Source organism: Bos indicus x Bos taurus, chromosome 13 (genome assembly GCF_003369695.1).
Source record: "Bos indicus x Bos taurus breed Angus x Brahman F1 hybrid chromosome 13, Bos_hybrid_MaternalHap_v2.0, whole genome shotgun sequence".
Classification (NCBI taxonomy): Eukaryota; Metazoa; Chordata; class Mammalia; order Artiodactyla; family Bovidae; genus Bos; species Bos indicus x Bos taurus.
The window spans coordinates 65,051,419-65,076,210 of NC_040088.1; the positions used below are offsets into that span (position 1 = coordinate 65,051,419).

The 24,792-nt window shown below is 41.2% G+C and overlaps 1 protein-coding gene across 5 annotated transcripts in view; it reads right to left on the reverse strand.

Moving 5' to 3' along the window:
• Positions 1–20,302, reverse strand: part of CUL2 (cullin 2) — a 71,770-nt gene extending 51,468 nt beyond the window's left edge. The window contains exons 1-3 of one of the 5 annotated variants that reach the window (XM_027560040.1): positions 19,969–20,107; positions 19,386–19,561; positions 1,392–1,532 (exon numbers count right to left, since the gene is read on the reverse strand). In XM_027560040.1, coding sequence (XP_027415841.1) covers positions 1,392–1,510 — 119 coding nt within the window. In that variant the 5' untranslated portion in view covers positions 1,511–1,532; positions 19,386–19,561; positions 19,969–20,107. Of the gene's footprint in view, positions 1–1,391; positions 1,533–19,385; positions 19,562–19,913; positions 20,118–20,185 lie in introns of those variants that run through there. The other 4 variants (XM_027560043.1, XM_027560038.1, XM_027560041.1 and 1 more) reach the window with 4 other exon arrangements.
• Positions 20,303–24,792: the final 4,490 nt, after the last annotated feature.

Consider the following 24,792-nt stretch of genomic DNA (forward strand, 5'->3'; position numbering starts at 1 on the left):
AATATCTTCTGCTTCTGTTAGGTCCATACCATTTCTGTCCTTTATTGAGCCCATCTTTGCATGAAATGTTCCCTTGATATCTCTAAATTTCTTGAAGAGATCACTAGTTTTTCATGTTCTATTGTTTTCCTCTATTTCTTTGCACTGATCACTGAGGAAGGCTTTCTTATCTCTCCTTGCTATTCTGCTATTCTTTGGAATTTTGCATTCAAATAGGTTTATCTTTCCTTTTCTCCTTTGCCTTTCGCTTTTCTTCTTTTTACAGCCATCTGTAAGGCCTCCCCAGACAACCATTTTGACTTTTTGCATTTTTTCCCTTGGGGATGGTCTTGATTACTGCCTCCTGTACAATGTCACAAACCTCCGTACATAGTTCATCAGGCACTCTATCACAACTAATTCCTTGAACCCAATCCCTTGAATCTATTTGTCACTTCCACTGTATAATGTAAGGGATCTGATTTAGGTCATACAGGAATCGTCTAATGGTTTTCTCTACTTTCTTCAATTTAAATCTGAATTTGGCAATAAGGAGTTTATGATCTGAGCCATAGTCAGCTCCTGGTCTCGTTTTTGCTGACTGTATAGAGCTTCTCCATATTAGATATAGTATATCTGTGTGTATGTATATAAAGTTTTTAAAATAAGATTGCTTTCATGTAGGAACGCAGGGCAGCAGGTTTTAGGCCACAGGGAAACCACCTACTTATGTTTTCATATACAACCCCTAACTCGCAAATGCAGACAACCCAGGTAAGAACCGTTCCCGCCTCACAGGCGCTGAATGTGCTATGTGCTCTCTGCCTGCAACGCTGCCCCTAGGTCTCTGTGTGACCTGCTCCCTCCCTCTGTCCTAGTCTTTGCTCAAGTTTTGTTTTTTTGTTTTTTTTTTTGCTTTTTTTTTTTTTGCTCAAGTTTTATCACCATCCTCAGAGAGACCTTCCCTGACCACCAACTGCAGAGTCCCACACACACTCCAGCCACACTCAGACACTTGCCCTGCTTCACTCCTCCCCACCGGACCGCCCCGATACTTAACCTGTTACGATTAATAGAAGCACTGGCATGAGGTTTGCTTTACATCTGTTTAATGCCTATCTCCTTCAGTAGAATGAAAGGAAAGTGGCTTGTTTTGTTCACAGCTGTACTCCCAAAGCCTGAAGTGGTGTCTGACATATGCTAAATCTCAGGAAAGTATCTGCTGAACAAAAGGTTATGGAAGACTGTTGACTGCCACATACAGGCAATAAATTTGGAAATGTCAACAATAATACATTTGAAAATAGTTATACTGGAAAGTTCTTCCACTTAGGAAAGCTTAAACCTGTTTTCAACAAGCTTATGAACCCAGAGTGCTGATGGGTGCAGGCGTAGGTGCCACCAAAGGATACGAGAAGCGGTCGTTCCACGTTGCTCTCTCCACGTACTCCAACATGACCACAGCTTTGATTGTCGTGAGGAGTTTGCTCCAGGTTTCATCAAAATCCACTACTCTTGGTTTCAAAGACATTGTGCAAGTTTAGTGTTGAAATCTGTTAATTAAAGACAATGCTAACATTAGCATGAATTACACGGGGTCAGTCATTTGTCTCTAAAACAATCACATCATTAGGCAGCAGGATGCAGGAAGGCGTGAGAACAGAGCCTGGCGCGTGGTGAGAACAATCAACGTTGGCTGTCATCTTTTCATGCCTGTCCAGACAAGGAATTCTTCAGAATGTTTGTATTCACTACAAACTCTAAGAAATAGAGAGCTTTTAACACAAATTATTTATAATTCAGGGTGGTCCAAAGAATGAGAAGCTTCACGTGCTGACAGAAAGAAGCTGGGGCTCAATGAGCCAAAAAGTTAAACTCCAACACGAGAAATCCACAGCAGATACTCAGTCAAGACAAAAAGGCTTCAGCCCCAAATCCTCGTGGTTTGCACTCCTTAAACTGGAGACTAAGCGCATATATGAGGAAACACAAAATCATTAAAGGGTTTCTTTTCTTAAAGCATCAGTTTAGCTGGATTCCAAATCCTTCTCCATAACACAGCAGAAGAACAGAATTAAAAGAAAAACCTTGTAAAGCCACATTTAATTGCACAAGGGAGCATTTTTCCTGCACAAGCCTTCACACCCTCCCCGAAGTTTTCCCTCATTACGGGACTGTGAAGCACCAAGTTAGTCCTGTAGCTAGGGCCAAACAAGGAGGAAACATTCTTCCTCTTTGTGTCCCACTGTGGGGAAAAAAGGAGGTAAAGAGACAGCAGGGAGAAGGCAGGATGCATAGAGAAAAAGGAAACGAGACAAGAGACCAGTTGCATGGTCCACGAACTGGAGGAGGCCCTGGGCTCTTCTTACGTGGTGAAGAAAAGAACTGCAGAGGGGTCCAGGGAACAGACTTCAAGAGAAGAGAAGAAAAGGAATCAGAGAGGTTAAACAAAAGCCCAAAGAGGGTGTGCCACACTGAATCAACTCTCTTCCATCAACAGACCAGGCCTTAAATTTCCTCTAACTAGCAGTAATCCCTGTGTGTGTGTGTGTGTATTGGGGGGAAGAGGGGGACCTAAAGCTCCAGTTTTAAAACAGAAAATTAACCTTAACTTCTCATGCTTTTCACACATCCTATCTGTGTGGGATTTCTTAAATCCTTCCATTCTCGTGCAACCCCATAAAAGCTCTGGGGTCAGGCCCTCAACAGTTTCAGTTTGCATTCATCTTTTATTTATCAAAGAAGTACTAATAACTGTTAATACTTATACAGTACTTACTATGAAAGTGAAAGTCACTCAGTCGTGTCTGACTCTTTTCGACCCCATGGACTATATATAGTTCATGGAATTAATTCTGCAGGCCAGAATACTGGAGTAGGTAGCCTTTCCCTTCTCCAGGGCATCTTCCCAACCCAAGGATCAAACCCGGATCTCCCACATGGCATACAGATTCTTTACCGGCTGAGCCACAAGGGAAGCCCAAGAATACTGGAGTGGGTAGCCTATCCCTTCTCCAGCAGATCTTCCTGACCAAGGAATCGAACCAGGGTCTCCTGCATTGCAGGCAGATTCTTTAACAACTGAGCTATCAGGGAAGCCCATACTTACTATGAGCCAAACACACATCTAAGTGCTTTATATAAAGTCACTTAATCTTCCCAACAATCTGAAGTAGGGCCCACTGTTCCCTCCATTTTCTGGATAAGAAAACTAATTACATGGTGATTAACAAACTTGCTTAAGGTCGCAGAGCTATTTATTGATGGCATCAGGATTCAGACCTGCGCTGGAACCCCTGCCCTCAACTACCATATACAACTATGTGCTGTGTGCTCAGTGATGGCTGACTCCTTGCGACCCCATGAACTGTAGCCCACCAGGTTTCTCTGTCCATGGGACTTCCCAGGCAAGAATACTAGTAGTGGGTTGCCATGTCCTACTCCAGCAGACTTAGGAACATCCATGCCAGGCATTGTACTAGGTGAGGATAACAGTGGTCAACAGAGTTCTTGACTTCCAAGGAAGTTAGACTCTTGGATCTGGCATTCAGCAACAAAAATAACCTAAACCACAGAGCTGACCATGTCACTCTGGTACTTAAAGCAGCTTGAGATTTTCCACTACGGATAGCATCTGGTTTAAGCTCATTGGCAACAGGATCATCAAGCTTCCATGATGTGACCTTGAACTAAAGCCCATCCTCACCTTGCTCTTCTCATGGGACTCCTTTCCTTGGCATCATAATCTGGAAACTTCTTTGCTTAGAGGTCACTGAACACAACAGGCTGATTCACAAGCACTGAGCGTTACCGTGATTGCTTTCTGTACCTAAAATTCTTCTCTTCTCCATGCCTCCTCCTTTCAATCCATTCACCCAACTCCTACTGATCTTTTAGCCTTGGCCCAGAATATTAGCTTTTAGGAAATTTTCTGGGCCCACTTAAACTAGGTAAGGTGTCCTCTTCTGTGTAACTTGAGAATTCTCTTTAACTGCTATTAGAGGATTAAACTACCCTCAGCCAACTCGATGGACATGAATTTGAGCAAGCTCCAGGAGCTAGTGATAGACAGGGAAGCCTGGCACGTTGCAGTCCATGGAGTCACAAAGAGTCGGACACGATTAAGCAACTGAACTGAACTGAGCCACGATTATCTGAGTGCTTCCTCAGGGTAGGGAGACTACTGTGTAACTGTGTACCAAAAAGCTATCACTGTTTGCTTCACATTCCATTCCTCCCCCTATAAGAATGGGATCATACCACACACCCTACTTATACATTATTTTAATGGTTGCATCGATTACCTTTTAGCTTTATTCAAGTTTTAGCAGAATCACACTGGCATTGATTTCTCTGTTGAGAACAGAGAGAATGGGTTTATGTACAGTGATAATCCACTCTTAGATGGATGGAAAATGTGAACACCAAGGTGAGAGAAGCATCAGCCCAGGGAAATAAACTAAAAACTAACAAACCAGTAACAGGAAGTATGCTAAAAGAGTTGGTTAGCTTCTATGCCTGCCCAATAGAAAGCTCCTTTATTTAAGCTCCTTAAATAAAATGTATGTTCCTTCATCTTATTTAAATTGTTTAAATGATCTTTACTCATGGAGCATTTATACAAGGATATAAAAGAGAGAGGGCAAAGAAAGAAATTTTATGGCAATAACATTTATGAAATTTTCATTACATTTGAAAATGATTCATAGATTGGATTTTCTCACTAGGAGCACCATTTCTAAGTATCGTATGGTATCACAGAGCTACCACGTGATTCAGTAATTCACTCCTATGCAATAGAAAACATGTCCACACAAAAACTTGGACATGGGGCTTTCCTGTGGCACAGTGGTAAAGAATCCACCTGGCAATGCAAGAGACTCCGGTTCGATCCCTGATCCAGGAAGATCCCACATGCCACAGAGCAACTAAAGCCCAGGAGCCACAACTACTGACCTTACTTGCCACAACTCCTGAAGCTCAAGTGCCCTACAGCCTTGCTCTGCAACACAAAGAAGCCACTGCAGAGAGAAGCCCAAGCACCACAACTAGGGAAAAGCCCACACAGCAACAAAGACCCAGCCCAGCCAAAAATAAATAAAATAAAATAAAAAAACATAAAAACTTGGACACAAATGTTCATAGCAGCATTTATTTATAAAGGCCAAAAAAGTGGAAATCACTCAAATGTCTATCAAGTAAAAAATGGATAAATAAAATGTAGTACATCCAATGATTATTCTGTAATACAAAGGAATGGAGTACTGATAGATGCTACAATATAGATAAACCTCAAAAACATATTCTGTGAATAAAGTTGGTCATAAAAGACTGCCTATTACTGCCTATTCCGTTTACATGAAATATCCAGAAAAGACAGATCAGCAGACACAGCAAGTATTTTAGTGTTTGCACAGGGTTACAGGACCTGGAGAAAAATGGTTAGTGACTGCTAATTAGGTGATGAAAATGTTTTAAAACTGATTGTCATCATGTTTGCACAACCCTCACATGTGCTAAAAACCACTGAACTGTACAGTTCAAATGAGTACACTGAATGGTATGCGAAGGATAACTCAATAAAGCTGTTAAGACACTTAAGGTGAAATAACCGTACCAAAAATTTTGGAGCAATTTAATGTGGAGGGGAATGTAGGGGAGAACAGGTACATTTACATGATTGCAAATTCTGAAATCTCAGTCTCCTTCTCACTCCTATGCTACAGTCACCATGTCCCATCACTAGAGGGATCTATTATGTGTGTCTGGGAGTACTTTATGCATATATGTCATTATTTCCCCTTTTTACATAGTTGAATATAGAGATGGTCTTTCTTCACCTGTTTTATATAAATGGCATCACACCACTTACTTAACAATATATTCACTTAACAGTACATTTGGAAAAGCATTCCATATTAACACATAAGGATTTCTTTAATCCTAATAGCATTTCTTGGAGAAGGAAATGGCAACCCACTCCAGCATTCTTTGCCTGGAGAATCCCATGGACTGAGGAGCCTCGCAGGCTACAGTCCATGGGGTCGCAAAGAGTCAGACACAACCGAGTGACTAGGCAAATAGCATTTCACTGCTTGGCTGTACTTGGATTCATTCTATTATGTTTGATATGATATGTGATGAGTCCTCCAAAATTCAAGTACCTAGTTTAATATCAGTATTTTTGAGTTAAAATAGTTTTTTAAATGGATTAGTAAGTTCTTTTCACATTGACATCAACAAAGTTTTCTTCTAAAGATACTGTTAACACAACTTAAGTTACAATTGTTACAAATACTTATAAGAAAACTACAATTTATCATTATCCTTACTGTTCATTAAATACCTTCTGAATTCCTCCTATGTGATACATATTATATATACAAACATTACTAACCATCAACCTGCAAGTCTGCAAAATCCAGACTACAGGAAACTACTGGATAATCAGATTTCTTCAATAAATTATGCACACATGTAAGAGAGAGAAAAGAAAATGAGAGTGAGAGACATTTATGGAATAGAAATTAAACTAAAATAGACTGAAAAGGCACATTTAATCTATCACAGTATGACTGTTCCTATTTGGATCTAGATTTATGCTCTTTTTTAAAATTCATATTTATGATAACCTTGGAAATCTGAAAACACTTGAGGAGCTATTTCATGACCTTAAAAATATTTTTTATAACAATTAGGAGAGCTTTAAAAATGAGAGTTCTTATCTGTCAAAGACACATCCCAAAATACTTATGAATGTAATAAATGCTGTCTGAGACCTACCTCAAAATTAAACAGCTTGTTTATGCACTGATTGATAATTGTTGAGAATGAGTGACAAGTACATTAGGCATTATTAAACTATTCATTCTCTGTATATGTTTGCAATTTTTCAAAGTAAATGGGTTTAAAAAAAATCTTTACCATCATCATTAACAGTTCCATAAATATGAGGAAGAGTGGGGAGCACATAAATCAGAATCAGAAAGTTATTTTTAAAAGGATTATTCATCCAAAAGATCTAACATTCAATTAATATGCATTCTAGAAAATCAGAATGAGAGGTAATTATTAAAGAAAAAATACTGCAGAACTAATGAACATTAGTTTTCCAACTTAGAAGGACATGTTGAATACCCAGAATATTTGATTTTAAAAATAACAAGGCACCACTTTTTGGCATACTAAACCACTGAGGATAAAGAAAGGACTTTATAATTTTTCAGAAAAGAAAAAAGTCACAACAGACTATAAATTATATATAGATTTACAATTGCAACACTGGATGCTGGAGGTAATATAAAGCAATGCTTTCAAAATGCTCAGGGGAAGATGACTAATCACCTAGAGTTCTCTATCCAGAGTGGTATCAAATAATGTACATGAAATCATTTTACTCAGGAATCTATTGGAAGATATCCTCTATAAGGAGGAAATTAACAAACTAAGAAAGACTTGGGATCCCAAAACAGAGGGATCTAACACAGAAGAGAGGAACAGGAATTTTTCAGCACAGAAGCTTGACAGATTTTAAAAACAACCCGTCTATACAGACACAGAACAAAGGGCTCCAGGAGGGTTCTTTCCAAGAAAAAAAAGACGGAAGGATACTTCCAAACTCATGTTACAAGGCCAGCATTACCATGATTACCAAAGGACACCACAAGAAAAGAAAATCTAGATACATATGTATGTATGGCTGAGTCCCTTCACTGTTCACCTAAAACTTTTATATTTGTTATCAGCTATACCTCAATATAAAATACAAAGTTTTTAAAATAAATAAACAAAATGGGTGTCAAAATAAAAAAAATACACACACACCAAAAGAAAAGAAAGCTAAAGGCCAATATTCCTGATGAACACAGATGCAAACATCTGCAAAAAAAAAAAAAAAATTTAGCAAGCCAAATTCAACAACACATTAAAAGGACTGATACACCATGATCAACTGTGATATATTCCAGGGATACAAGGTTCAACATCCACAGATCAATCAATGACATTAATACAATGAAGAATGAAAAATCACATGATGATCTCAACAGATGTAGAAAAAGCATCTGTCAAAATTCAACATTCATTTATGACAAAAGCTCTCAACAAAGTGGGCATAGAGGGAATGTACCTCAACATAATAAAGGTCATATAAGACAAGCCCACAGCTAACATACTAAACAGTGACAAGCTGCCTAATAACCACTTAGGCAGTTTCTATTAAAGTTAAGCATATACTTTCCATGGGATCCAGCAACTCCATTTCTGGGTATTTACACAGGAGAAATGAAGACATACATTCACAGGAAAACCTAAACACAAATTTTTAGAGCACCTTTATTAATAACTACCAAAGCGCACAAACCAAATATCCCATCAACTAGTGGATGGAAAACAAAATGTGGTGAATTCACACAACAGTATACTATTCAGTATTAAAGTTGGACAAATCACTGATATGTGGACAACAACAGATGATTCTCAAAAGCATTATGCCAAGTGAAAGCAGACATGTTCATTAAGCTACATATTGTAATGGTTGCTGAAAAAGTCAAAAATACAAAAACATACATCAAATCACTGATTGTCAGAGACTCAGGACAGATACTTGACTAGTTTTCTGACAACAAACATTTTCTAATCAGTTACTAGTTCTAAGAGAATAGCTAGGTAACCCAAGCTAAAGACAAAAATCAAATTGATAAATTATCTAGATTTCTGATAGCAATGTTCTAAAATCTCTTTTCCTTTTCAGTTTTTCTCTTCACACACCTACCTCACTCCCCAGAACACTAAAAGAGAGCCCCTGGAGGAGGAATAGCAACCCACTCCAGTAATCTTGCCTGGAGAATCCCATGGACAGAGAAGCCTGGTGGGTCCACGGACTCACAGAAGAGTTGGACATGACTGAGCAACTGATTATGCACGAACACACTAACATTTCCTTTCTCCCGAGAATCTTAACTTTGAGGTACAGATGCTGAAAGAGCTCTGAAGCAACATGGTACCAGCCCAAAGTGTTAACACAGCCTGACAATGTGTTATGATATGTTAACACAGCCTGACAAAACTCCCACTCCAACAATGTTTTAAAGAAAACAAAGTTGCCAGCAATAGCAGAAATACAAAAGATATAATTTTGCCAACATCAGATGGATTTTAATATGGAGTGATACTGTTTTTCAATCAGACATTTTTCATACAAAGAAGTGATTTGGATAATTACACTTCAGCAGGTAAAGCAGTAACAGCATCTCAAAACATTCATTTTAAGAACAGAACTGATGCTGGTACATAATTAAATATTTTATTTGAAGCACAAACTATTTTAGCAAAATGTAAAACCATGTTCAACATAATGATCAGTATGACTTCAGCTTAATTACTGATAAACATTTCAGTTGCCTTCCAAAAGTATAATTATCAACAATGTAAATGGCTAAACACTTAATGTCTTTTTTAGTAAAAAAAAAAAAAAATTAAAAATAAATAAAACAAAAAACCTATCAAATTTAACTTTTTATTTCAGTACTGATCATTCCCAGCAATAAAACTCTGGCATTCCAAAAATTATCAAAAGAATCAGTTCAGTTCAGTCACTCAGTCATGTCCGACTCTGCAACCCCATGAATCGCAGCACGCCAGGCCTCCCTGTCCATCACCAACTCCTGGAGTTTACTCAAACTCATGTTCATCAAGTCGGTGATGCCATCCAGCCATCTCATCCTCTGTTGTCCCCTTCTCCTCCTGCCCCCAATCCCTCCCAGCATCAGAGTCTTTTCCAATGAGTCAACTCTTCGCATGAGGTGGCCAAAGTATTGAAGTTTCAGCTTTAGCATCAGTCCTTCCAATGAACACCCAGGACTGATCTCCTTTAGAATAGACTGGATGGATCTCCTTGCAGTCCAAGGGACTCTCAAGAGTCTTCTCCAACACCACATTTCATAAGCATCAATTCTTTAGCACTCACCTTTCTTCACAGTGGGGCTTCCCTGGTGGCTCAGAGCTTAACACATCTGCCTGGAATTCAGGAGACCCGGGTTCGATCCCTGAGTCGGGAAGATCCCCTGGAGAAGGAAATGGCAACCCACTCTAGTACTCTTGCCTGGAGAATCCCATGGAGGGAGGAGCCTGGTAGGCTCAGTCCATGGGGTCGGAAAGAGTCAGACATGACTGAGCGACTTCACTTTCACTTCTCTTCATAGTCCGACTCTCATATCCATACATGACCACTGGAAAAACCATAGCCTTGACTAGATGGACCTGTGTTGGCAAAGTAATGTCTCTGCTTTTTAATATGCTATTTAGGTTGGTCACGGAGAAGGCAATGGCAACCCACTCCAGTACTCTTGCCTGGAAAATCCCATGGACGGAGGAGCCTGGTAGGCTGCAGTCCATGGGGTCGCTAAGAGTCGGACACTACTGAGCAACTTCACTTTCACTTTTCACTTTCATGCACTGGAGAAGGAAATGGCAACCCACTCCAATGTTCTTGCTTGGAGAATCCCAGGGACAGGGGAGCCTGGTGGGCTACCATCTATGGAGTCGCACAGAGTTGGACACAACTGAAGTGAGTTAGTATAGCATAGGTTGGTCATAACCTTCCTTCCAAGGAGTAATTTCTTTTAATTTCATGGCTGCAATCACCATCTGCAGTGATTTTGGAGCCCCAAAAAATAAAGTCTGACACGGTGTCCACTGTTTCCCCATCTATTTCCCATGAAGTGATGGGACCAGATGCCATGATCTTCGTTTTCTGAATGTTGAGCTTTAAGCCAACTTTTTCACTCTCCTCTTTCACTTTCATCAAGAGGCTCTTTAGTTCCTCTTCACTTTCTGCCATAAGGGTGGTGTCATCTGCACATCTGAGGTTATTGATATTTCTCCCGGCAATCTTGATTCCAGCTTGTGCTTCTTCCAGCCCAGTGTTTCTCATGATGTACTCTGCATAGAAGTTAAATAAGCAAGGTGACAATGTACAGCCTTGACGTACTCCTTTTCCTATTTGGAAAATCTGTTGTTCTATGTCCAGTTCTAACTGTTGTTTCCTGACCTGCATATAGGTTTCTCAAGAGGCAGGTCAGGTGGTCTGGTATTCCCATCTCTTGAAGAATTTTCCACAGTTTATTGTGATCCACACAGTCAAAGGCTTTGGCATAGTCAATAATGCAGAAATAGATGTTTTTCTGGAACTCTCTTGCTTTTTCAATGATCCAGCGGATGTTGGCAATTTGATCTCTGGTTCCTCTACCTTTTCTAAAACCAGCATAACCATCTGAAAGTTCAGGTTCATGTACTGCTGAAGCCCGGCTTGGAGAATTTTGAGCATTACTTTACTAGCATGTGAGATGAGTCCAACTGTGCAGTAGTTTGAGCATTCTTTGGCATTACCTTTCTTTGGGATTGGAATGAAAACGGACCTTTTCCAGTCCTGAGTTTTCCCTCAGGACTGCTGAGTTTTCCAAATTTGCTGGCATATTGAGTGTAGCACTTTCACAGCATCATCTTTCAGGATTTGAAATAGCTCAACTGGAATTCCATCACCTCCACTAGCTTTTTTCGTAGCAATGCTTTCTAAGGCCCACTTGACTTCACATTCCAGGATGTCTGGGTCTAGATGAGTGATCATACCATCGTGATTATCTGGGTCATGAAGATCTTTTTTGTATAGTTCTTCTGTATATTCTTGCCACCTCTTCTTAGTATCTTCTGCTTCTGTTAGGTCCATACCATTTCTATCCTTTATCGAGCCCATCTTTGCATGAAATGTTCCCTTGGTATCTCTAATTTTCTTGAGATCTCTAGTCTTTCCCATTCTGTTGTTTTCCTCTATTTCTTTGCATTGATCAAAAGAATACTGGGGCCTAAATAAATTTCAGGTAAGTCAATATACCCTAGTAAATTTTTAAAATGACATCCAGGGGGCTTATTGAGCAGGTTATAGCCTAAATACACAAAATAAGGAAAATATTTAATACCTAATCAAAGAGCGTTATTAATTCTTCAATATTTTCCATTTCTAAGACTATCTCTGGTATACACTGACCAAAAGTTATCGTGATTTCATATGAAGATAAGCTCCAAGCATGCATCTAAACTCTTTCATCTTACTGCACTGAATGTGTGGCCCATGAGCTACAGCCAAGAGGTATCTTTGTTAACTGCAGGCTCAGGGTAAATGTTTACTGTTGCAATAAGGCTTGACACACAGCTCCACACCACAAATGTCATTTCCATCATGTGACTTGCTTACTTAAGAATTTCTAGGGGACCTCCCTGGTGGTCCAGTGGCTAAGAGTCCATGCTCCCAGTGCAGGGGATCCAGGCTCAATTCCTGGTCAGGGAACTAGATCCCATATGCTGTAACTAACAGTTCACAGGCAACAACTAGAGATTATACATGCCGCAACTAAGATCTGGTGCAGCCAAATAAATAAATATTTTTTTAATTAAAAATAAAAAGAATTTCTAGTAGTGTGTTTTTTTAAAAAGGCAGACACTGGTGAAAAAAGTCAAGAGAAACACAGTGGTCTGTAACTTCAATTGGCAAAATGTATAGTGCAGGAAGAAAACCTTAGGAAGGGGGACAGTAGGAAGTACAGAATATATTTATAATACAACAAAAAAATTATAGAAGAATATGCTTCCAAACTAAAGTCAACTTGACCAGAATTAAAGACCTTTCTCCTCCATGACTTGAGACTCTCCCACATGTCTACAAACAGTATTTCTTTCCATGGCTCCTATCTCAATGAAGCTTTATGTCTTTTTCACTTACTTGCTCACTTTTTTCCAATTTTAATAAGCCAAGCAGGAATTTAAGACTCCAACTAGCCTTAAAAAAATTCTTACAGATGTTTCAAGGATGAGTTAGAGAACTTGAATTAATCTGAGTTTCTCATGAGTAGGCAAGCCCACCCACTCTGGCGCACAGGTAAGACAAAGCTGTGACCAATAAGCCTTTCCACAAATAAACATTAAGACTGAATTTTCTTTCTAGTCCTGACCATCTATCCAAATATTAAAAAGGATTACTCGAATTATACTCTAGTTATCCTTTTTAACAACCCAATGACTTGCAATTTTTGTTATCCTGAGAGCTAAATTAAGTCACATTATCTAAAAACCTTGGACTCACTTTGGTAACTTCAAACCATTATTATGACTATTGGAAAAGTATGCTCTATTTCTATCAGAAAACAGCAGTTATAAATAAAAAGGGACAGCAAGTGTAAATCCTATAGTGTTTGACTGGAATGAGAGTTATCAGCATGGTTTTTAACACAGAGAGAGAGATGAAAGATATAGAAATAAACAGATGTTGTGTATGCATGGATTAGTATTCATACATGTATTTCTAGCTCCGTTCACTGAGAGGGCCTAGGAGCAATGACACCCAATGGCAATTAGCACACATAACATCTAGATCTTGGTTTCTAAAAACCATTCTCCAAGAGAAGGAACCAGAGCTCACTGGAGAAGTGATTGGTTCCAGGGCTGCAGCAGGGGCAATATAATGAGTCTGGACATGTTAAGATGTCAGAAAACAGAAAGTGTGTTCTTAAAGAGGCTGGAGGATGTTAAAAAGACAAAGAGCAAACTTGAAAGCCATAGAAGAACAATCTGAGTGATTAAATAAAGATAAAATTAAATTATAAACCATAGAGTAAAACAAGTATCTCTGACTCAACATGGATACAAATATGGAGACGAGACAGTTCTCCCTTATAGAAGGATTCCAATTAATAAGTGTAGAAGGAAATGAGAAAAATACAAAATTGCCATCAGGTGAACACTGCTGTAATTATTGTTATAAGCAAGAACTACCAAAGAACGCTGAAATGAAAGGACAAAAATTTGAGAACAGGATTTCTGCATAGTTTCAAAGAATCTCCCCCCATATATCCAGCAATTACAAAGAGAAAAAATAGTAACTTCTACAAGCAAAGAAATTTAACAGACATGACCTTAATGAGAGCTAACATCACCTCTAATACAATATACTGACATCCTGTATCCTGCAATATGATACGCTGTAGACTCAGCATCACTTCTTTAGTATGCCTGCCAAAAATGTACCACCTCAATCTAACTATGAGAAACCATCAGAGAAACCCAAATTGAGTCATTCTACAAAATAAACTGACCATTCATTGCAAGCATGAAGATGATGGAAGACAAGAAAAGATCATCACAGATTAGAAGAGACTTGGGAGACAGATCGGAGAAGGCAATGGCACCCCACTCCAGTATTCTTGCCTTGAAAATCCCATGGGCGGAGGAGCCTGGTAGGCTGCAGTCCATGGGGTCGCTAAGAGTTGGACACGACTGATCGACTTCACTTTCACCTTTCACTTTCATGCATTGGAGAAGGAAATGGCAACCCACTCCAGTGTTCTTGCCTGGAGAATCCCAGGGACGGCGGAGCCTGGTAGGCTGCCATCTATGGGGTCACACAGAGTCGGACACGACTGAAGTGACTTAGCAGCAGCAGCAGTAGGGAGACAGATGCTAAATGCTGTGTCTGATCCTGAACTGAATCTTGAAAAGGTAAAGGACATTACAGGAAAAACAAGTGGGATTCACATAAAGGTCTGTAGTTTAATTAACAGCATGGTACCAATGTTAATTTTCCTCGTTTTGATCATTGTGCCCTGGTTATATAGCTGTTGGCACTAAGGAAATCTAGGGAAAGGTATACCTGAGCTTTCTGTACCATTTGTGCAACTTCTCTGTAGAGTCTGAAATTATTTCAACATTTAAATTTAGGGGACTTCCCTGGCAGTCCAGTGCTTGCCTGAGACTCAGCGCTTCCGCTGCAGGGGCCATGCGTTTGATCCCTGGTTGGGGAACTAAAATCCCACTTGCTACGTGGTGCAGCCAAATCAACAAAAAAGAAACAAAAATAAAATAAAATAAAAATGTAAGTATCCTGTACTTTCCGTCAACTGAAGTAAAGCAAAACTGAGAAATTCAAGAAATATTTACACACGGTAAATCTAATATTTCATTATTTGAAAAGCAACCTACATTAGAACAAGACTTAAGTCATTGAGTTAATAGATATTTATTAAGTATTCACAATACTCAGACCTCTACCAGGTATTAAAGATGTTGCCTTCAAGAAGCTTACAGCTGATAAGAGAAATAAAGATGATAAACTACTAACCTGACTGTATATGTGTCAGAATTTTTCATCAGTCAGGCTATAATTCAATGATTAAATAACAACAGTAACATTTACACTGTTAAAGTACATAAGTGAAAATTCTCTGGATAACTAAAATCTTCAAATAGAACATTAACATCTACATTTACAGAGTTTAAGTAAGCTTAATACACTGCTACTGCTAAGTCACTTCAGTCATGTCCAACTCTGTGCAACCCCATAGACGGCAGCCCACCAGGCTCACCTGTCCCTGGGATTCTCCAGGCAAGAACACTGGAGTGGGTTGCCATTTCCTTCTCCAATGCATGAAAGTGAAAAGTGAAGTCGCTCAGTCGTGTCCGACTCTTAGCAACCCCATGGACTGCAGCCTACCAGGCTCCTCCGCCCATGGGATTTTCCAGGCAAGAGTACTGGAGTGGGGTGCCATTGCCTAAGCATACATATTTCATAGTATTATTACTAATGCTGCAAAAAAGAAAAACTAAGTATTTTTAAAGATATTTCTCCAACCTAGAAACTAAATACTTACTTATCTCAGACGAAAAAGAAAAAAGGGAGGTAACAATAACATAAATAAAATCAAACTGAACAAAACAGTTCATAAATCCAGAACAATCTCAAGAAAAAAAAAAGAAACCAAAGAGGTAGATCAATTTACATAGAAAGTGTCTGGCTAAAGACAGCTAAGTGAAAATCAAAATGTCAACCAATATAAAAAATAGTATTAAATTCAGTAGGGAACACAATGATTCTGAGTTTTTTAATTTTTCAAAAAAAATTAAGCTTAAGCAACTTACAGAAAATATTTCATCTCCCCTCCTCTGGGTCAATCAACAGGGGAAGCTAACATTAACCGCACTCCAAAAGTTGTACCAGATGCTAATATCATGACCTTAACTCTAGTCACTGTCTCAAAACTTATTAAGACTTAAAGGAACTTCACTGTTCCAGTATCTTCAACAGGCCTTCCCAAATACAAAGTAGTAACATAGTCTGAATCTTATATAGATCTTCTTCAACTAAGATCAGGTTACGTCTCCCCAAATCCATCAAAAGTTACAAATATCGTCAAGATGCATTTAATACACCTCACCTACCGAACATCGTACCTTAGCCTAGCCTACCTTCAAAGTGCTCAGGACGCCTACATGAGCCCATAGTTGGGCAAATCATCTAACAGAAAGCCTACTTTGAATAACATGTTGACTGCCTCATGTAATTTTGTGACTACTACATTGATGAAAAACAAAACGGTTGTCCATGTGCAGGATGACTGTTAAGTATACTGGTTGTTCCCTCTCATGACCGCTTGGCTTTCTGGGAGCTGAGGCTCGCTGCCACTGCCCAGCATCACAAGACTATCATACTCCATACTGCTAGACCAAGAAAAGATCAAAATTCAAAATAGGGTTCTACTGAATGCATATTGCTTTTGTACCACCATAAAGCTGAAAAATTGTTAAGGCAAATCATTGTAAATTGGGGACGGTCTGTATTCCTAAAGATGGTAACATAAGAATTATGCTAACATCTGCAACGCAACAGAAACTTGACTGTTAAGATTCAAACCCAGGCAAAGGGCCAGATAACTCGGAACAGAGAGTCTGATTATTAACTGATTACTGAGAGAGAATTCAGTCATACATCTCAAGTAGCAATAACTTTTGTCTCATGAAAACATTCCAAATTTCTGCTTGTTTTTCCAAGCTTTAACATTAGCTAAACTTCCTCAAAACATTAAGATTCAATGCTGGTCTTTTTATCAACTTACTTGAATTTAACTGACAGTACATTCACGGAAATGCTGCTTTCGATCATAATCAAACATTTTTCTAGCACATAAAGAAAACAGGCAGATAAGAAAGATGAAACACACAAGAAACAGTGCACACTTTTGTTAAAAAAAAAAAAAAAAGCCTCACCAAAACAGCTCTTTAAACTAAACTCCATATCTGCAGGTCCTAAACTCACAGAAGATAGGGACCAAATCAGAAAATGCTTCGGTGCCCCAGGACCATCTAATCTTCTTCTGTACTTTCTTATTTCAGATGCCCTCATACTGCTTCATAACCTTTTTAATACTATTTAATACTCTAAAAAATACAAGGTGTCAAATCAAAGCAAGTATGCTACCATTTTTGCCAAGTGGGGAGAAGAAACCTACACACATTTGTCTACATGTCCACAAAATTTATCTTTGGAAAGATGTGTTGAGAGACCGTCAAAATATTTGGCCTCAAATATGTTGGGACAAGAAATAGAGACTCTCATTCTATATTCCATCAAACATTTCAAATTCTGAATCACGTGAATATAGTTTGTATCTAAAGATAATTATAACAAGAAGCAAAACAGGAGTTTTTTTTTTTTAATTCTTTATAAAAATTAACATAATTATAATAACCAACATATAAAGTCAGATGACTCCCCACATCTTTCTCTGACTAAAAGTTAAATCCTATGAAGGCAGAGATTTTTGTCTATTTTTTCACTATGATGTATCCCCACTGCCTAGTCCATGCTGCTGCTGCTAAGTCACTTCAGTTGCTCAGGGACTCTGTGCGACCCCTGAGATGGCAGCCCACCAGGCTCCCCCGTCCCTGGGATTCTCCAGGCAAGAACACTGGAGTGGGTAGCTGGGGCTTAAAAAATACTTGTTGAATGAATGAATGCCTCCCTAATCTCTCCACTGAATTCCAGACTTGTGTATCCAACCGCCTGCTTCTCATCTCTACATGAATACTGAATAGGTCCTACTTCAAATGTCCTATCCAACCCTACACCCATCTTCACCATCTCAATTCATGGCGTCACCATGTTCCAGGTGAAGCCTCAAACCCAGGAGTCACCCCCAACCCAGCCAACTGCGTTCCCATCCGAACCAGGCCAGATCACTACTTTCAACTCCAAAATATAACTCAGCATCTTTTTTCTTTGACCCTGGTCACTACTCAGATCTGCCCCAGCCTTCTCACCAGTAGCCCTGCTTCTTTCCTCTTATCCAATCTCCTTCACAGTCAGATTGTAAACCAGACCATATCCCACTTCACTCCCAGCTTCACAAAAAGGGAACAGCTTTTCAATGTTCCTTAAGAATAAAAGCCAAACAAACTCCTCTGATAACAGACCTCACATGACCTGACCCATGGCTACCACCTAAACTTTTCTTTCTCATGAGGGTCTCAGCCCAACTTCAGTGGGTTGCTTTCAGTTTGCTGACCCTAAGCTTGAAACTACCTTTGGACATATCCATCTGCTGTTTCCTCAGACTTCCAGAGGCCATATCCTTCCCACTTTTCAGATATCAGGTCAAAAGTCTCCTCAGACAGGTCTTTCCTGACCACAGCATCTGAAGCAGTCTCTCCTCGTCACTACCACGACTTCCTATTTTACTTCTTTTATAGCACTTAGGATTGGCTGAAACTTTTTCTATTTCTTACTTTCTGACTTTCCCTTACCTCCCAGAACTGAAGCTCCAGGAGGGCAGAAATTTCACATGTCCTGTTTATGGCTGTATCCCGAAGGCCTCAGGTAATGCTTGTCATACAAACCAGGTGCTTAACAAATAGTGAACTGACAAAGGCAAGGCAATACGGACTTTGAAGAAGGCCTACAACATTCCATTTAGTGACACACTGGTGAAGATAAAAAAACATGAATAAACTACCTTGCCACAGAAAACACTTAAAAATCACCAGAGGCTGGAGAGTGAAGTAAAAGTATTTCAGATGCATGTGAGCATTCAGACATAGAAAGGGTATTTTTCACATACTATGTACAGATGTCCTTCCAACTTATAAACAGTATCTGGGGTAGGGAAGAGTAACTGAGAACACCGTGTACATCTGCTATTTCATCTCCGACTCTTTCGGAAGGGTCTTCCAGCACCGTATTTGGGCAAAAGAGGCAAAATATAAACAATCTGTTCAATTGTCTGCCTTGGAAAGAAACGTGAGATAGTAAAGAGGAGGGAGCAGTCTTTTGAGTGTTCTTAAATGCCTATTATGTAGTCGGTGGTAAGTCAGAACTAAGTGATTATTTCCCCTATCTTACTCTGTATAGATCTGGGACTGGTCTAGTTCAAAGATGCTTACACTGTGAAGCCAAAGTCTGTCTTGAATGTTAATAGTCTTTAATCTTATTATCAGAATGTAAACTTCCAAGGTTCTCCCTTACAACTAGGTATTAGTACTCCCTGGGGAAAGGAGAGGATTTAACGACAAAACAGTCTGCAACTCACAAATGTTTTCTGTACATGCACGTATTTGCAGGGTGGTAGGGAATGGTCCAGACTCCCTGGTGTGTAACTAAGTGCTCTTAAGAGTCTAAGGATCTTATTTCACCAGACCCCAAGGGTTGAGACAGGTCTAGCATGCACGCAGGGCACTCCTCCCCAGAGCTATCAATCTTCGCTGTCTGCGAAAACAAAAGTGAAGACACTCGTGGTAAGGATGTAAGAGATTGATGCCCCCCGCCCCCCACCCCTCACACCGCAAACACACAGAGCTGTGTAACCGCGTGAGCGCGTAAATAAAAGAGAACATGCACTCGCACCTTCCCTCCCTAGGAGCAAAATGGGGCCGAGGGAGGGGCGGCCAAGGCCGGCTGGAGGCCCGGGATCCAGTCCGGGGGCGGCCAGGCTCCGGGGCCGGCGCTCCTGGAGCCGGGGTCACCCTCGGGACACCCGGTCCCCGGCCTCCCCCCATGCCTCCCCTCCCCCTCCGCGCCCCCAACTCCTCTCCCCGCCCCAGCCCCGCCACCCACTAACCGGGAAAGGAAGTTTCCCGGAGCCCGCAGCTGGCTCCGGGCCTTCAGCGGGTTACCTGCTGCAGAGGCGGGACGCGGGGCAGGGAGCAGGGGAGGGAGACAGTCCGAGGGCGCGCAGGACGGTGCCCGGCGAGGAGGGTGGGCGGCGGCGGCTGTCAGCTCCGTCCCTGCTCACCGCGCTGCCATTACTGCGCGCAGGCGCCTCCCCGCTGGCCGCCACCACGGCCGAGGAGCGGGGGGGGCAGGCCCGGGGCCGGGGGCCAGGGCGCTCACCTGCCGTCGCGGGAACACGGGAGAGCTCCCGGATGGAACGGCGCAGTGGGGAGCGGACAGGGGAGAAGGGCGGGCGAGCCACGCGAGCGATGAAACAACCGTCCTCCGAGGCCCTGCTTTCCTGGCACAGCCTCGGGATTCCTCTTCCGCGACCACAAAACACCCCCCTCCTGCGCCGGCGTTGGTAGAGTCCGAGTACGGCGAGGGCCGAGGGCCACTCTTGTGCGGTCGCGGAAGGCCGAGAGAACCTTGCTCCAAGCCACTGCGAGCGGTCCCAGCTGCCCACGAGCGCTCGCGGTTCGCTGAGCTGGCGACTGAGGACCCCTAAGTCTGGGGGCTGCTGATAACAATGTGTTAGAAAAATGGTTTCAACACAGGATTTCCCCCTAAAGTTCTTTTAGAACTACGTGAACATTCTGATACACCACCATCTCCCTTCCACCTACTTACTTCTATGGGCGTTTCAAAGGATTGATAGGTATTAGCAAAATTAGTTTCCTCGGACATACTCCTTTTCTAGTGGGTTTTTATCTGTAGACATTCTGAGACATAAATATGTATTTTCAGTAGAGGCCTGTCCCTTCACAGCCTGTGACCCCAACTCCCCGCCTCCCTGCACCTGTCAATCCAAGGGTGTCCTTCGCCTACAAATGCTCAGGGTGATGTTGACAAAAGTTCATACAGTACCCATCTCCTCCCTAGTACGCACAGCGCCCCAGGGAACAAAAGCCTGGCTTTATTCTCTTATCAGCCTTTGGTATCCAAAGATCTCAGAAGTCAGTCTTGTCTTCTCTGTGCGTTTTGAGCCTTTCCCATCCAACACCCTTTCTTAAAACTCTGTACCATTCCTTCAGTGCACGCCTGTAGGCTTAGTCCCTTCAATCGTGTCCGACTCTTGGGGACCCCATGGACTGTAGCCCGCCAGGCTCTACTGTCCATGGGATTTTCCAGGCAAGAATACTGGAGTGGGTTCCATTCCTTCAAGGTCCACGTAAAATCTCCTGACCTGGTAAATCCCACCGATCTTTCTCCTCTTCTAATCTGCCTCTCACAGCACTTGAAGTCTGCAGTACTTATTTTAAGAAAGCTATCATATGTTAAAATCAATCCCACTATATGACCTGTTTTCTCACATGGTCTCTTTCTTTTAATCCAGCAATTTTCAAAGTATGGCCCTCAGACCTCTGGAAATCTGAAATCTTTTCAGGGGTCCCGATGTTAAAAACAATCTTCTTACTTCCAATAGGAGAGGGGCTGTGCTGCAGCAACACCTGGAACTCTCCTGCTGCCTCCACTACTGTAAAGACAAGGCCAAGGACTTCATGCCCACCAACAAAGAGGAGCCCATCCGGCTGCTGAGGGAGGTGGTGCTGTTGACAGACGACAGGAACCTGCGTGTGAAGGCGCTGACCAGGAATGTGCCTGTGCGGGACATCCCGGCCTTCCTCACGTGGGCCCAGGTGGGCTGAGGGGGCGCAGCCACCCCCCACGGAAGCGCTCCTGAGAAGGCCTCCAGGCGCCCAGTGTAGCACAGAAGACGGCCACGCGCCTGAGCCACCAATCCACCCAGAAAATAAACCATCCTCTATCAACGCCCCCCCCCCCCGCCCCCAAAAAATCTTCTTTGCAAATAGCACGTTCTTTGTTATTTTTTCTGGGTTCACAAAACCCGGCTGACATCTCCTCAGGCAGAATCAAGAGGGTGGCAAGAGACATTCCCTAACCAACCAGTGGTTAGGCCTCTGCACTTTTACTGCCTGGGCCTGGGTTTGATTCCTGGTGGGGAAACTAAGATGCCACAAGCTGCCTGGCAAGGCCAAAAAAAAAAGAGAGTGGCACAAATCTGTCCTGTAGGTCATTGCATTGATGCCATGCACTCCCAGTTTGGTACTTTGTTCTTGTTTTGTATTACGAATATCCTTGATGAAGTAGTAAGAAGTACTAATTTTATAAATTTCAACCCTGAGTACAGGCCTTCTAACATTGTGAGGGAAGAAACAGGAAGCACACGCCTACTCTTGCTGAATACCACAGTAGGACTGGTCTTGAAGAAAAACACTTGAGTGTCTGAGTTGCCAGCTGAACCATTTTTTCGTGGAGTGCCGTTTTTCCTTGAAAGAACAGTTGATAGAAATGTTAACATTACTCTGTCTTGGACATTTCTACAAAATGAGTAACATGAGCCGAACACTTCAAGCAAAATAACTGACAGTATTTGTTGCCAATGATAAAATTTCGCTTGCAAGTGAAATTTGAAAATGTGGGAAATTTGTGTCAATACTGTCAACTGAGATAATCAATGAACAATCTATAACAGGAATAGAAAAGAGTTTTATTCCAGCCTAACTGAGAATGATAGCCTGAGAGATACAGATTCAGGCTCAAAAATGAGGGAGGCTTATATGGGCAAAAACCACAAAGTTAACCTAAGTTGTCAGGACTTAGGATTAGAAATAGCAAAAAGTAAGGATGCTTGTTAGGTAAGGATTGGTTGGGATCCAAAATGGTTGCATAGTTAAAAGGGAAGACCTTGAGACCATAAGGTTGCAGCCATCAGCTACTAACAGATAATTGTGTTTGAGAACTGCTGTCCTTGAATTCAGAAAATTCAAGTTCTCAGTGATGGAGTAACAAGTGTGAAACTATATCCATAATGACAACCTGGCTCCCTTTTGAATGCCTGAACCACAATTTCTCCATTTTCATTTTTTAAATAATTCTTTAAGGGTTAAAGTAGACATACTGTACCTTCAATAAGCCATGAGACAAACTGTTCCAGTTAGCCTAAAGTTCAAGCCAGAATGACTTCACCATACTTCAGATGTGAAAATGTCTTCCATCACCACCATGAGCTTGACAGCTTAAAGACTTTTCTGATGAGACTGTAGTGCTATTAATGATTGTAATTTTTTGATATTGGATGATAAGCTATCTCAATACATGGAAGATCTACATGACACAGTGAACCAATATTTTCCAAATAACTGATGCAGGCCACTTTAAAATCACCCATGGATAAAATATCAATTCAAAGTGAAAGATCAGAGGATAGATAGGTGTCGGAGTGTGTGTGTGTACATACACATAAAACACAGGGTACAAAAGATTACCTGATATGGTTGCAGATTTTCATTGCAACTAACCCTCAAGAAACATCCACCTGTCAAATTTTCTGTATCAGATAAGAATATCCACAATCACCCCAAAAGGCAATTGAATTCTCCACCCAAGGCTTTCTATTTTCTTCCTATACTTCAATCACAGAGAATCTAGCTGTCTTTTATTAAGCCAGATATTAAAGAGATACACAAAAAAAGAAAGCAATGCCTTACTTCTCACTAAAAAAATGAAAACTCATAGAACCTTTTTATTTTGGAAATATGAGAGGTTGGTTTAAGATGGCAGAGTAGAAGGAGGTACACTCATCTCCTCCTGTGAGAGCACCAAAATCACAACTAGCTGTTGAACAACCATCAACGGGAGGAAGATGGAACCTACCAAAAAAAGATACTCCATATCCAAAAGCAAAGGAGAAGCCACGAGAAGACAGTAGGAGGGGGCCATCACGATAAAATCAAATCCCATACCTACGGGGTGGACAACCCACAATCTGGACAACAGTAATATCAGAGAAATTCTCCCACTGTTGGGAAGATTCTGAGCCCCACATCAGGCTTCCCAGCCTGGGGATCTGGCAAAGGGACAGGAAATCCCTGGGGAATCTGACTTTGAAGGCCAGTGGGATTGGACTGCAGGACTTCCACAGGTCTGGAGCAAACAGAGACTCCACTCTTGGAGGGCACAGACAAAACCTTGCACATACCAAGACCCAGGGCAAAGGAGCAGTGACTCCACAGGAGACTGAACCAGGCCTACCTGCTAGTGTTGGAGGGTCTCTTGCAGAGGCCTGGGTCCACAGTAGCTCTCTGTGGGGACACAGACTCTGGCAGTAGCAGTGTCCTACACCATGAGCCCTCTTAGAGGTCATCATTCACCCTATCATAGAGTTTTTAGAAAAACAAAGTTATCCTTTCTAATCAACCCTTCAAGCCACTGCTTTAAGCAATATTTGGTCTTTACCTTCAAACCAAACCTTAAACTCTAGTTCATCTCTGAGTCCTCTTCTTGTTTTCACATCAGATCAGATCAGATCAGTCGCTCCGTCGTGTCCGACTCTTTGCGACCCCATGAATCGCAGCACGCCAGGCCTCCCTGTCCATCACCAACTCCCGGAGTTCACTCAGACTCATGTCCATCGAGTCAGTGATGCCATCCAGCCATCTCATCCTCTGTTGTCCCCTTCTCCTCTTGCCCCCAATCCCTCCCAGCATCAGAGTCTTTTCCAATGAGTCAACTCTTCGCATAAGGTGGCCAAAGTTTTACTTCTTGTTTTACTTCTTAGCAAAAGCTACATATATTACTTAAAAATGTGTTTTGGCTTTGTGTGATGTTTATTGAATTCCTTTATTTTTTTGCAACTTCAAAAGTGATAAATGTTTTTTGTTTTAAAAAAAAAGCAAACACATTTTTTAAAAAGACCAATATTACAGAAATAGATAACCATGTTTAGGTTGATAAATATTCCTCAAGATTTTTCTATGAATATG